We start from the raw sequence: 13,336 nt of genomic DNA on the forward strand, positions 1-13,336 counted from the left end.
TACTTTGCCTCAGTCTTTAGCAGTGGAACTGGCTGTTCCCTGGACACCCAGCCTCATGAGCTGGGACATGGGGAGGGGAAGCAGACTAAGGTCAGCACAATTAAAGAGGAGATAGTCAGAGACCTGCTATACCACCTGGTTGCACACAGGTCTGTGGGACCAGATGGGTTACACCCAAGGGTGCTGAGAGAGTTGGCAGATGTGCTCGCCAAACCGCTTTCCATGTTTTACCTGAAGTCATGGCTAACTGGGGAGGTCCCACTGGACTGGAGGGTGGCAAATATGACACCCATCTACAAGAGAGGCAGAAAGGAGGATCCAGGAAACTATAGACCTGTCAGTCTGACCTCGGTGCCAGGGAAGGTCATGGAGCAGGTCATCTCGAGTGCCATTACAAGTCACTGTGCAGGTTTAAGCCCAGCTGGGACCAGAGAGCATGTTGCCGTTGCCCCTCCCCCACCGGCAGCCGGTGGGGCTGGAAGTTAAGCACAGACCCCGGGCTGAAATAAGAAGAAATTTAATACAACAGTGTGATAAACAATCTGAACAACAACAGTAGCAATGGTAATAACAATAAACAGCAATAACAATGAACAAGACAAACAATATACAGAAAAATACCACTAGCTGGTTACGGAAAAAGGTTCCCGCCACCAAGCCTGCCAAAGAGCAAGATAAAAAGGTTCCGCCCCTGGACCTGATGCCAGCATGGTAAGAATAACCCGGCTGGAGATACCTTCCCCCTCTCTCTCTGCTGGGGAAACCTAACCCTATCCTAGCTGAACCAGGACAGTCATATAATGGACAATCAGGGGATCAGGCCCAGTCAGCATGGGTTTATGAAAGGCAGGTCCTGCCTGACAAACCTGATCTCCTTCTATGACAGAGCGACCTGCTTATTGGATGAGGGAAAGGCTGTGGATGTTGTCTACCTTGACTTTAGCAAGGCCTTTGACACTGTTTTCCACAGCATTCTCCTGGTAAAACTGGCTGCTCGTGGCTTGGATGGGCACACGCTTTGCTGGGTAAAAAAACTGTCTGGATGGCCGGGCCCAGAGAGTTGTGGTGAACAGAGTTAAATCCAGTTGGCGGCCCGTCACAAGTGGTGTCCCCCAGGGCTCGGTTTTGGGGCCACTGCTGTTTAACATCTTTATTGAAGATCTAGATGAGGGGATCGAGTGCACCCTCAGTGAATTTGCAGATGACGCCCAGTTGGGTGGGAGTGTTGATCTGCTCAAGGGTAGGGAGGCTCTGCAGAGAGACCTGGACAGGCTGGAGCCATGGGCTGAGCCCAACTGGAGGAGTTTCCATAAGGCAAATGCCGGGGGCTGCCCTTGGGCCACAACAACCCCCAGCAGCGCTACAGGCTTGGGGAGGAGTGGCTGGAGAGCTGCCAGACAGAGAGGGATCTAGAGGTGCTGATTGACAGCCCGATGAACAGGAGCTAGCAGTGTGCCCAGGTGGCCAAGAAGGCCAATGGCATCCTGGCTTGTGTCAGCAATAGCGTGGCCAGCAGGGATAGGGAAGGGATCTTACCCCTGTACTCGGCGCTGGTGAGGCCGCACCTCGATTCCTGTGTTCAGTTTTGGGCCCCTCACTACAAAAAAGGACATTGAATGACTCGAGCGTGTCCAGAGAAGGGCAACGAAGTTGGTGCAGGGTCTGGAGCACAGGTCGTACAAGGAGCGGCTGAGGGATCTGGGGGTGTTTAGTCTGGAGAAGAGGAGGCTGAGGGGAGACCTCATGGCCCTCTACAGCTACCTGAAAGGAGGTTGCAGAGAGCTGGGGATGAGTCTCTTTACCCAAGTAACAAGTGATAGGACAAGAGATAATTTGTGCCAGGGAAGATTTAGACTGGATATCAGGAAGCATTTTTTTCCAGAAGGGGTTGTTGGGTGTTGGAATGGGCTGCCCAGGGAGGTGGTGGAGTCCCCATCCCTGGAGGTGTTTAAGAGTCAGGCTGACATAGCGCTGAGTGGTATGGTGTATTTAGGAACTGTCAATGTTAGTTAAATCGTTGTACTGGATGATCTTCAAGGTCTTTTCCAACCTAGATAATCCTGTGATTCTGTGAATGGTACAAATACATGGTCCTGCCAAGCAGCACCAAGGCCCTGGCCAACCAGTGCCCAGAGTCAATGCAGCGTACGTTGAGGCAGTAATAAGGTAGAGGATTGCTGGGTTTTTTTAAGATTTGCAATTTACAGATTCATAGACAGAGCACATGAAGCAGAAGGAAGGAACCCACTGGAGGACTGTTTGCCCAGATGTCCTTCCTAGTTGTTTTGTAGTGGCAGGCCAGCTTGTGGAACATGCTGAATGCATTTTCAGACCAGTGGCAAAGAGATTCAGGGAAGCTCAGAAACAGTGCAAGTAAATAATAAGTAATGAGATTACAGATGTAGCAGTTCTAGTTGCCATGCTAGGAAGATGAGAGGCCAAAAGCCATACCTGTGCAGTGTTCATACATCTCCCACTCCAAAGATCTGAGCCCTGCTGACCTCTGCTAGCATAAGCCAGAAGAGACAGCTTGGCGTGAGACAGCCACGTGTTGCCTGCAGGCAAGGAACAGAAATGTCATGTCTCAAGGTGAGGACAGGACTATCTGCCAGCTAAACAGCTGAAGCACTTGCCCAGGAGAGGATTTTGTCATCTGTCATGGCTAAGAGGCAGCCCCCTGGCAGCAGTGCTCAAAGGAAAACCTATTGCTAATTGATTTCAGGAGTCTAAATGCTGGAAAGAAAGGCTTCTTGGCAGTTTTGCTGTGGATATTTCACAATATTGTCTAGGGAAATAGACAAACAATTGAAAAAGAGAGGAGCAGCTAGTAGTAAAGTCAATGTCTAAAAGTTTTATACTAGTGTCTTCTGTTAAGACATCTATCTGTATATGCTTAACTAAATGGCTCTGTTCTAGGTTCCTGCAATATAAATAACCAGATCTAAATGCTCTATCCTCAAAATCACACAGAGAACTAAAAAGTTATGAGGACTTTCCAAGAACGTGATAGCTCCCCTGTTTAAATAGATTTGAGAGAAGGCTTTTAAAATGGCCTACAATCTAGACTTTTCTGATAACAAAACAACAGAAAGCCCAGCATATAAACACTCTCATCCCAGGAATAATTTACTAAATACATCTTTATTAATAATGATTGCACAAGTGAACAGAACTTTCTGAAGTGACCCAACAAGAGGGGATGATACTAATTCACAGGTATCTGGTGTGTACACATAATTCAAGCACAAGCATACCTCTGTGGATTTTTAACACATTCTAACCTCCATACATCTGAAGAAAGTTTCAAGGCTAGCTAAAGCTTTAACACTAGGTGCACGTTTAGACTGTCAAAAATTGGATCTCCAAATCCCTTGCTAGCCTTGAAAACATCTGCAAGTTCTGAATGGGATTTTCTAAAGCACTCCATGTCAACAAAACACTGCCCCAGCAAAAGCGGTGAGAGCTTCACTTGTGCATTTTCTGTCAGGTTTCATTTACACTTGTAAGAGCTGTTATTAATCATGCAGGAGAATCCCATTTGAATGAATCAAAGAAATGAAATTATTAATTGCGTGGGTGACATGAACAAACCAACACCCAAAGATGTGTCTTCCCAGTAGGCAGGTCACCCCACAGCTCTCAGGAGAAACTCCACTTCTGCACCAACCACAAGTTTCATTTGCCAAAAACAATGTCTGCAGCTTCCCTCCAGCTGGGCTGTTTAGGAAGATCACTGTTGCCTTATCGAGTAACATAGCCACATTTCTCCATGCAGTATACTTTGGTTGATCTTCCATTTCCACTTGTCTTGTGAAAGAGCAGGTGCAGGTGCAGGAATCATTGTTTCTAAATGGGGACCGTGGGGAAAATCCTTACTTGTTCAGCTTTTTTGGTATATTACAGAGCAGAGGCAAAACCACAAATAATATGGAAAAGTGAGTAACACCTTGTAGCTTCCTGATGTCCAAGAGGAGAGACAAAGCGTGCATGCCATAAAGGCTGGTAGCAGGTGGGCAGAGTGGTAAATTCTGTCACTGTTGAGCTGATCCTGCCACAAGGTGAAACCACAGAGTCAAGGTTTCAAACATCCCACCTATAAGGTATTTGTACTTTCTGATGCACATGCTGTGCACTTGCCAGTTCTGACACATGCAAAGAACAATCTGTAGAGACGTTGTGGGTTTTACTTGGAAATGTAGATAAACTGAGTACTGATTTGTGTGCCTACTATAACTTCTTTTATAAAGTAGCATTTTAACTGACAGATCTGCCTTTTAAGTATAATCATTGTGCCAGATATACTGTTCCCAATTTTAATAATCTTGGCTTTTATTGTAATATAATCAAGCTATTAGTAAAATACTTATAACTCGATTGTGCAACCCCACTTTAGGACTCAGCTGTGCACCAAGCCCTTCTCTGATCTGTCAAATCTGTAACTGGTAGAGTTGTATGCAGATAGAAAGCACTAGTCAGTGCCCGCTGTCACCATCACCTCTCCTCAGTCTTGCTGTTGCTTCCCATCTTGTACAATAGAGACCAAAGTCAAAGGCAGCACTATCCCTAGGCATTATACCTGTTGTATACTACTATGAGAGCATTTTCTACAAAGTGCTGTTCAGCCACATCTGTAATGCAGGGGTAAAGATGAGAACTGAACCCGTCACTGACACTACCAGAAATAGCCACAGGAAGATCCGATCCAGGACTTGAGCTACAAATTTCCAGTCTTGGACAACCTGGGAAGGAGAGAGGGAGAACAAACAGAAACAGTAATGAGTCCAGCACTTTATTGATGCTCCACATTTATTTTAGCTCCAAAAAATCTGTTTTTAAAATTATAAATTTGTAGTGTGCTGTATCCTAAAACTGACATGGATGACCTTTTCAGCATCCATAGCTGTGAGTCACTCAAAACTCCAAAACAAATCCGTAGTTTTACACATATGGTAATAAGGCTTCTTTTAGACTGTGCAAAAGCTTTGAGTTAAGTGCATATGTGAAAGTTTACTGATTCAAGCTTAAGATGACTTTATAATGAACTGTGTTTCTTTCCATAGAACTGCACCTCCCCTGAAGTGCCAGGATGTGGCTCTAGAACAGCACTTTGACACAGACATTGCTTCTAGTTCAAGTGGTCCCATTGGTTTGTGTTTGCCTAAGTGCTCTGTTTGTGCATTGAGGAGGCAGAGTTTGCATTTTGAGTACTGGCACAACCCTGTATACACAAAAGGGCTATTTATAAAAGCAATTCAAGTGACTTATTTTATTAAAACTTATTTCAGCTTCAAACAGAAGGCTTCACTCCTGGACACTGTGCTCACATGCTCACAAACTGCATGTTTGATTTACTGTTCATCTTTCTGCTGAAGTCGTTTCAGCACAGTTTGAACAAAGCCTTTGTCTTTTGCTAGAAGAGTGCTAACAGAAGTTTTTCTCTTCCCATATGCTGCTAGATACACTGCTGTGCTCTCTTACCCTTGCATGAGAAGCATTGTTTATGCACACACAAATTTGCCATTTTGATAGTCACGTGGATTGTTGGGAGGAGGAAAAACATGGTAGTTGGGGACTGATCTGAACTGATGTTAGCGAAAATCTAGAAGACCTTTTGAGAAGTCTCAAAGCAGGGCAGCTGCACTGTCTATAGTCACCGAGAGGCCAGGACTGAGACCTAGCAACTGTCCTAGAGCCTGCCTATTAGAGTTGTGAAAGATATACTTTCAGAGCATGTGATAGCTCAGAGGTTTTCCAGATTCGTGTCTATCCCAAATTTAACCAGACAAGTTTATTCAAATAATCCCCAAATAGGAATTCCTTCAGGGGAGGCTGCTATGGCTTCTTGCTTCTGTGAAGAGCAGGGACTCACAGCACAATACAGTTCTCCTTGAAGCAGTGCATTTTCCCAAAACCTGTATTATTGATCAAGCAAGGGAAGCTCCTAGGCCATGTCTCAGATGAGAGCAGGAGAAAGAGGAAAAGAGAACAGCATGCAGAAAAAGATAAGAGCTTGGAAGCTACTGCTCTCAAGAAAACTGTGATCCCTCCTTGCCCTCTCTTCACCTACCTGTCTGATGAAATGCTCCTTTTTAACATGCTTGGAAATGTATCGAATGGAGTCAGCTGCCTTTTCCAGAAAGGCAGTAACAATTTTCTCTCCGTCTTTTGCTTGCTTGTGTTTCTGTCTCCCCAGGACCTTTGATTTGAAAGTGGTTTCCCTTTCTTCAGTCTCTGAGAAGGAGTAACGATCTACATGGCCCTTCATGCAGAGCAGCTGAGGCAACTTCTGGAGGAAGAGTCTTTTAACCCAGGGAGCCATGGGATGATAAGTTGCTGAGGAGCGGTGGTGGACGTTGATAACAAACACAGTCACGACGATAGAGAGGGTCACAAAAATCATGATGAACAGCAGATACTCACCGATCAGAGGGATGACTTTGGAAGAAGAAGGGATTATTTCCTCAATGACTAAAAGGAAAACAGTGAGGGAGACTAAAACTGATGTAGACAATGAAAGCTTTTCTCCTTCATCTGAAGGCAGGTAAAACACCAGGACAGTTAGAAAAGACAATCCCAGACAAGGGATAATTAAGAAAAGAGTATAAAACAGCGGAAGTCGTCTCAGCACAAAGGAGTAAGTGACAAATGGGTAAGAGTACAACCCATCCTTCCTGTTGCCTTTCATACCTTTGGCATTTAAGATCTCCCACTCCCCATTATCAAAGAAGTCTTTCCTGTCTACATTTTCATCCACTAAAATCAAGTCCACCATACTGCCATCATATGTCCATGACCCAAACTTCATGGAGCAGTTTTGTCTGTCGAAGGGGAAGAAGGTCACGTCCATCATGCAAGAGCTCTTATAACTGGCTGGTGGCATCCAGGTCACCACTCCATTGTACTTAACTATGACTTTGGTCATCAGGGATCCTTCAAAACGTCCATCAGCACTGCAAGTTGAACAGGAAGAAACAGTAACAAGTTCAGTACTATGTTTGCCCCAGTCCTACCCCCCCCACAGAGTTCTGCCTTCTGCCTATCACCTGGAGCACAAGGGAAGCTAATGTTCACACTGTGTGAAAGCACATGCAAGATAACGGTGGCTGGCATGCCTTGGCCAAGCTTTGGACTAAGCCTGGAGCAAGGAGCCATGCTACTCACTTTTCAAACAAAACAATGTCAGGAAGCCACAGGGACTCAGAGGGGACACGGATGGCAGTGATCCCACCATATTCCTCTGGATTCCAGGAGAGCTTGTAGTCAATCCATTCCTGTAACAAGCCAGCAGAGTCCTCTGCACACTCATATACAACAGCTTCATTCCTCCTCCCACCACCTGCCTCAGAGGGACTGTATTGCACAGCACAATGGGCAAAGCTTAATGTAAGACTGCACAGTTGCAGAGAGGATGCCAGGCAGGCATGACTGGGAGATGTCAGTCCCCACAAGCACTACCCCTCCAGCCACAGGTGGGCCCCAACAACCCATCCCTTTGCAGGCAACCCCAAAGCAGGCACTCCCGGAGAGCACTTGACCCTCACTTCGCTCACCCATCTGCCCAGACCACCTGAGTGGTAGTCCAGAAGGAAGGAGCCACTTCTCTTGGGTATGGCACTTTGTCCCTCTGAGAACCAACCTGCGATGTTTTTGGCTGGCACTGAACCTGTAGAAAAACCAGCTGGGATGGCTAGTACTGCCCTAGTGACAGATAGGTGGCCTTTAATTACTTTTCAGTGGAGACCTGTCTTTTTTGAGTAAACAGAATACAACATCCAATATCTGTACACTGTCTTTGCAAACCAAAACATCATTTTTTCATCAGAAAGACCTGCACACTATTGCAGGAAACATAATACAACATTATTGTAAAGCATTTGGTTACAGTCCTGAAGAGTTAACACTAAAAAAGCAAAAGCAAGGGGAGTCCTGTCCATTTTCATCATGCTGAACTCCAGAAATATTTTTCTTTCCTCTTTTTGTTTTCCAGATGGCAACATCCTAGCAAAGTGGCTCTAGCAACCTGGAGATTTCCACAGAGATGCAGTGGAAAAACAGCTCTCTATCCCCATTCACTAATGATGGGGGTTTTCACTTACCCGTGGGAATAGCAGCAAGAGGAAGATAGAACTGTAGACTGTCGTCAGTACCAAGAAGCGGAAGATGAACCACTTTCCATTAAGCTCCAGCACTAAGAGCTCCCCAAGGACAGGGAGGGCCCATCCTTCTCTGAGTAATTTATGACTTAAGGACGAGCCAAAATGTGATACTCTCTGCTTCTTCTCCCACCATATTGTTCCTCTCTTACTTCTTCAATTCCACATGCTTTTCACAGCTATACCTACAGACACTTGTTATTGCAGTCCTTTACAGTGTGACAGCAACCCTGGGTCTCATTAGAGGCCTAAACACAGACAGTAAGAACAAGTCTTCCTCCTCTCGGTGCAGGGATGGGATGGAACCCTACGTCATGGGCAGGTGACTGACAGACCCCTCCTAAAATCTGGACCAAGGCACAAGCAAAGGAGGCAGTTGCCCAGGATGTTATCATAGCAGGATTAATGCCCCACTACCTGCACCAGCAGACATACGGACCCACTCTCTGAACTGCACAAATGACTGGCATCAGCTATCAGGCACAGCCTTCTACCCCTGGATCCTTCTGCTGCTCTTTCTCCTCCCTGCAAGATGGATGGGAGCTGTTCAGATGTAGAAAGAGAAGAGTGGTCATTTATGCTCTTAGCCTCAGCAGAAGGGACAGAGCACGCCACTTGTTCTGTGGATGGGTGTGTACCAGATGCTTCCAGCAGCCTGAGTTGCTAGGTGGGCACAGACTCACACATGTCCTGGACATGCCCTGTAATTGGTGCCAGGGGCCTGTTTAATTCTTGTCGGGATGAGAGAGCACGTGGCTGTTGCCCCTCCCCCACCCGCGCCGGTCGGGCTGGAAGTTAAACACAGACCCCGGCTAAAATAACAAGAAATTTAATACAACAGAGTGATAGAACAATCTGAATAGACCCCGGCTAAAATACCAAGAAATTTAATACAACAGAGTGATAGAACAATCTGAATAACAACAGTATCAATGGTAACAACAATAAACAGCAATAACAGTGAACAAAAGATATACAGAGAAATACCACTCAATGATCAAGGAGCAAACCCGCCGCGTGTATGGCAAAAACCAACACCAGAAGAGAAAGGGTGAAAAGGCTCCGCCCCTGGACCTGACGTCAGCATGGTATGAATAACATGGCTGAAGATCCCTTCCCCCTCTCTCTCTGCTGGGGAAAACTTTACTCTATCCTGGCTGAACCAGGACAAAATCCACCCCTTTATTTATACCATCTACATCATGTCCAGCTGCCATTTAGCAGTTAACAATAACAAAGTAATAATCTACACAGGCACAGCATGATTTACGGCATGTTCTCACCCAGAATCAAGTCCCCCTGTGGTACACATCGGACCTCCCCATTGTCCTGCACAACCCACCAGGTGCACCCAGGTCCTTGGGCAAAAGCAATCCTGTGGATGGGTTTGCCTTTACCTTTGTCTGGGGCAGGACTAAACCAGACCATTTTTCCCCAATATGTTCCTCATGTGCACCACAGGGACTTTATCCCCATCTACAGCACGTGGAGGTTTCAACTGAGCTGGGCCAGCTCGACTGGCAGATTCTCTTGTGTTGACGAGCCAGGTGGCCTTTGCTAGATGTGTGTCCCAGTCTTTGAAGGTGCCACCTCCCAGTGCTCTCAACGTGTTTTTTAACAGTCCATTGTAGCGCTCGATCTTCCCAGAGGCTGGTGCATGGTAGGGGATATGGTAGACCCACTCGATGCCGTGTTCTTCTGCCCAGGCATTTATGAGGTTGTTTCAGAAGTGGGTCCCGTTGTCTGACTCAATTCTCTCTGGGGTGCCATGTCGCCACAGGACTTGGGTTTCAAGGCCCAGGATGGTGTTCCGGGCAGTAGCGTGGGGCACTGGGTAAGCTTCCAGCCATCCAGTGGTTAATTCCACCATTGTGAGCACGTGGCGCGTCCTGTGGCGGGTCTGTGGCAGTGTGATGTAGTCGATCTGCCAGGCCTCTCCGTATCTATATTTCAGCCATCGCTCTCCATTTCACTGGGGCTTCACCCTCTTGGCATGTTTGATTGTAGCACACGTCTCACATCTGTGGATGATCTCTGCAATGGTGTCAATAGTAAGGTCCACCCCTCGTTCTCGAGCCCACCTGTATGTTGCATCCCTACCTTGGTGGCCCGAGGTCTCATGGGCCCACCGGGCTCTGAACAGTTCACCTTTGCACTGCCAGTCCAAGTCCACCTGAGCCTCTCTGATCTTAGCAGCTTGGTTGTGTCGATGCTCATCAGTGGCCCGACTCTTGGGTACATGGGCATCCACATGGCGCACCTTCACAACGAGGTTCTCCACATGGGCTGCAATGTCCTGCCATACTTCAGCAGCCCAGACGGTTTTACCCTTACGTTGCCAGTTGTTCTGCTTCCATTGCTGCAGCCATTTCCACAGGGTATTCGCCACTGCCCACGAGTTGGTGTAGAGGTAGAGCCTTGGCCACTTTTCCCGCTCAGCAATACCCAAAGCGAGCTGAATGGCTTTCACCTCTGCAAATTCGCTCGATTCCCCCTGTCCCTCAGCAGCTTCTGTGACTCGTCGTGTGGGACTCCATACAGCAGCCTTCCACTGTCGATGTTTTCCCACAATTCGACAAGACCCATCAGTGAACAGGTCATATCGCTTCTCCTCATCTGGTAGCTCGTTATATGGTGGGGCCTCCTTAGCACGTGTCAACTCCTGTTCTGGTGACATCCCGGAATCTTTGCTCTCCAGCCAGTTCGTGATCACCTCTAGTACCCCTGGGCGGCTGGGGTTCCCTATTCGAGCCTGTTGTGTTATCAATGCAACCCATTTACTCCACGTGGCATCGGTTGCATGATGTGTGGAGGAGGCTTTTCCTTTGAACATCCACCCCAGCACCGGCAGTCGGGGTGCCAGGAGGAGCTGTGTTTCAGTGCCGACCACTTCTGAGGCAGCCCGAACTCCTTCGTACGCTGCCAGTATCTCCTTCTCAGTTGATGTGTAATTAGGTTCAGAGCCTTTGTATCCCCGGCTCCAAAAGCCCAGAGGTCGGCCTCAGGTCTCCCCAGGTGCTCTCTGCCAGAGGCTCCAGGTAGGGCCATTCTCCCCGGCTGCAGTGTAGAGCATGTTCTTAACCTCCTGCCCTTCCCACACTGGCCCGAGGGCTACTGCTTGGGCAATCTCTCGTTTAATCTTTCAAAGGATTGTTGTTGCTCAGGGCCCCATTCAAAATCGTTCTTCTTACGGGTTACGTGGTAGAGAGGGCTCACAATCAGGCTGTAGTTCGGGATGTGCATCCTCCAGAACCCCATGGCGCCCAGGAAAGACTGAGTCTCCTTTTTAGTGGTTGGTGGGGCCATGGCTGTTATCTTGTTTATCACCTCCATTGGGATGTGGCAATGCCCATCTTGCCATTTTATTCCTAGGAATTGAATTTCCCTTGCCGGCCCCTTAACTTTCTTTTGCTTAATGGCAAAGCCGGCCTTCAGGAGGATTTCAATTATCTTCTGCCCTTTCTCAAAAACTTCCTCGGGTGTGTCCCCCCATACAATGATGTCACCAATGTACTGCAGGTGTTCTGGAGCCCCACCTTTCTCCAGTGCAGTATGGACCAGTCCATGGCAAATGGTGGAGCTGTGGTTCCACCCCTGGGGCAATTGTTTCCAGGTGTACTGGATGCCTCTCCAAGTGAACGCAAACTGTGGCCTGCACTCTGGCGCTATTGGAATGGAGAAGAACGCGTTAGCAATGTCTATCGTGGCGTACCACTTGGCTGCCTTCGACTCCGGTTCTTACTGGAGCTCGAGCATGTCCGGCACTGCAGCACACACTGCTGGCGTAACTTCATTCAGGCCACGGTAGTCCACAGTTAGCCTCCATTCACCATTAGGCTTTCTCACTGGCCATATAGGGCTGTTGAAGGGGGAGTGAGTTTTGCTGATCACCTTCTGGCTTTCTAGTTGACGGATCAGCTGATGGATGGGGACCAGGGAATCTCGGTTGGTGCGGTACTGCCGCCGGTGCACCGTCCTGGTAGCAATCGGCACTCGCTGCTCCTCAACGTTAAGCCGCCCCACCACTGAGGGATCCTCTGAGAGGCCGGGTAAGGTGGACAACTGTTCAACCTCCTCCAGAACAGCTACACCAAAAGCCCACCGGTACCATTTTGCGTCTTTGAAGTTCCCTCTCCTGAGACAGTCTATGCCCAGGATGCACGGGGCATCTGGGCCAGTCACAATGGGGTGCTTATGCCAGTCCTTCCCAGTCAGGCTCACTTCAGCTTCCAGTAGGGTCAGCTGTTGGGATCCCCCTGTCACTCCAGAGATGCAGGTGGATTCAACCCCACTGTAGTTCGATGGCATCAGGGTGCACTGTGCACCAGTGTCCACCAAAGTGTTGTACTCTTGTGGGTCTGACGTGCCAGGCCATCGGATCCACACTGTCCAGTAAATCCGATTGTCCCTTTCCTCCACCTGGCTGGAGGCAGGGCCCCTCTAATCCTGCTCAGCATCACTCACTTCTTGCAAGAATGACTTACTGGTCCCCTCAAGAGGGTCAGACATAACATTCATCATTCTATTCTGCCTGGGGTATTTCTGACTGGACACTGGAGCTGCGCTTCTCTTGGAGGACTCCCCTTTTGCGATGGCCTTCCCTTTCAGCTGCTCTACTCGTGCAGCTAGGGCAGCAGTGGGCTGTCCATCCCACCTCCTCATGTTTTCTCCATGGTCACGGAGAAAAAACCACAGGGTGCCTCGTGGTGTGTGCCTTCTGCTGCCTTTTTCTTGGGTGGGGAAACGTTTACTTCTAATGGCTGAGACATTAGCCCGTGCAAGTGGAACGTAGGACATGTCCTCTTCCATCTTCTGCACCCTCTGAGACAGTTCCTCCACAGCTGAGACCAGGGAATGTTGAGATGAAGGGAGATTTCCCTCATATTGCCGGAGCTTGCCAACCACTCCATCCACTGTTAGAGTGTGGGTGTCTGTCCACCAGGACACTATTGCCAATGCTTTCGAGTGTGCTTCTGGTGCGCTCTTCAGGAACTTTTGCCACATCAGGTGTGTGCAAGGGGCCTGATCTGGGCCCATGAGTGACTGCTCATTATTCAGATCACCATAGATCATCTCAAACACAGCCAGTTCCCCGAGGCTCTGGATGCCCTTCTCAATGTTGGTCCATGTGCTTAGCTGACATAGCATATCATCCTTGTAGGGGTGCCTCTCCCTGACACTGA

General features: G+C 48.2%; 1 protein-coding gene across 3 annotated transcripts in view; it reads right to left on the reverse strand.

The window, feature by feature from the left end:
• Positions 1-3,124: 3,124 nt before the first annotated feature.
• The window catches only part of CHRNB3 (cholinergic receptor nicotinic beta 3 subunit), a 19,841-nt gene continuing 9,629 nt past the window's right edge, over positions 3,125-13,336 (reverse strand). For 2 of the 3 annotated variants that reach the window (XM_026866212.1, XM_026866211.1), the window contains 3 exons: positions 7,162-7,271; positions 6,068-6,950; positions 3,125-4,739 (listed from right to left, as the gene is read on the reverse strand). In XM_026866212.1, coding sequence (XP_026722013.1) covers positions 4,605-4,739; positions 6,068-6,950; positions 7,162-7,271 — 1,128 coding nt within the window. In that variant the 3' untranslated portion in view covers positions 3,125-4,604. The remainder of the gene's footprint in view (positions 4,740-6,067; positions 6,951-7,161; positions 7,272-13,336) is intronic. The other variant, XM_026866213.1, reaches the window with a different exon arrangement.

This window comes from Athene cunicularia, assembly GCF_003259725.1.
Source record: "Athene cunicularia isolate RWA chromosome Z unlocalized genomic scaffold, athCun1 chrZ_part2, whole genome shotgun sequence".
Lineage (NCBI taxonomy): Eukaryota > Metazoa > Chordata > Aves > Strigiformes > Strigidae > Athene > Athene cunicularia.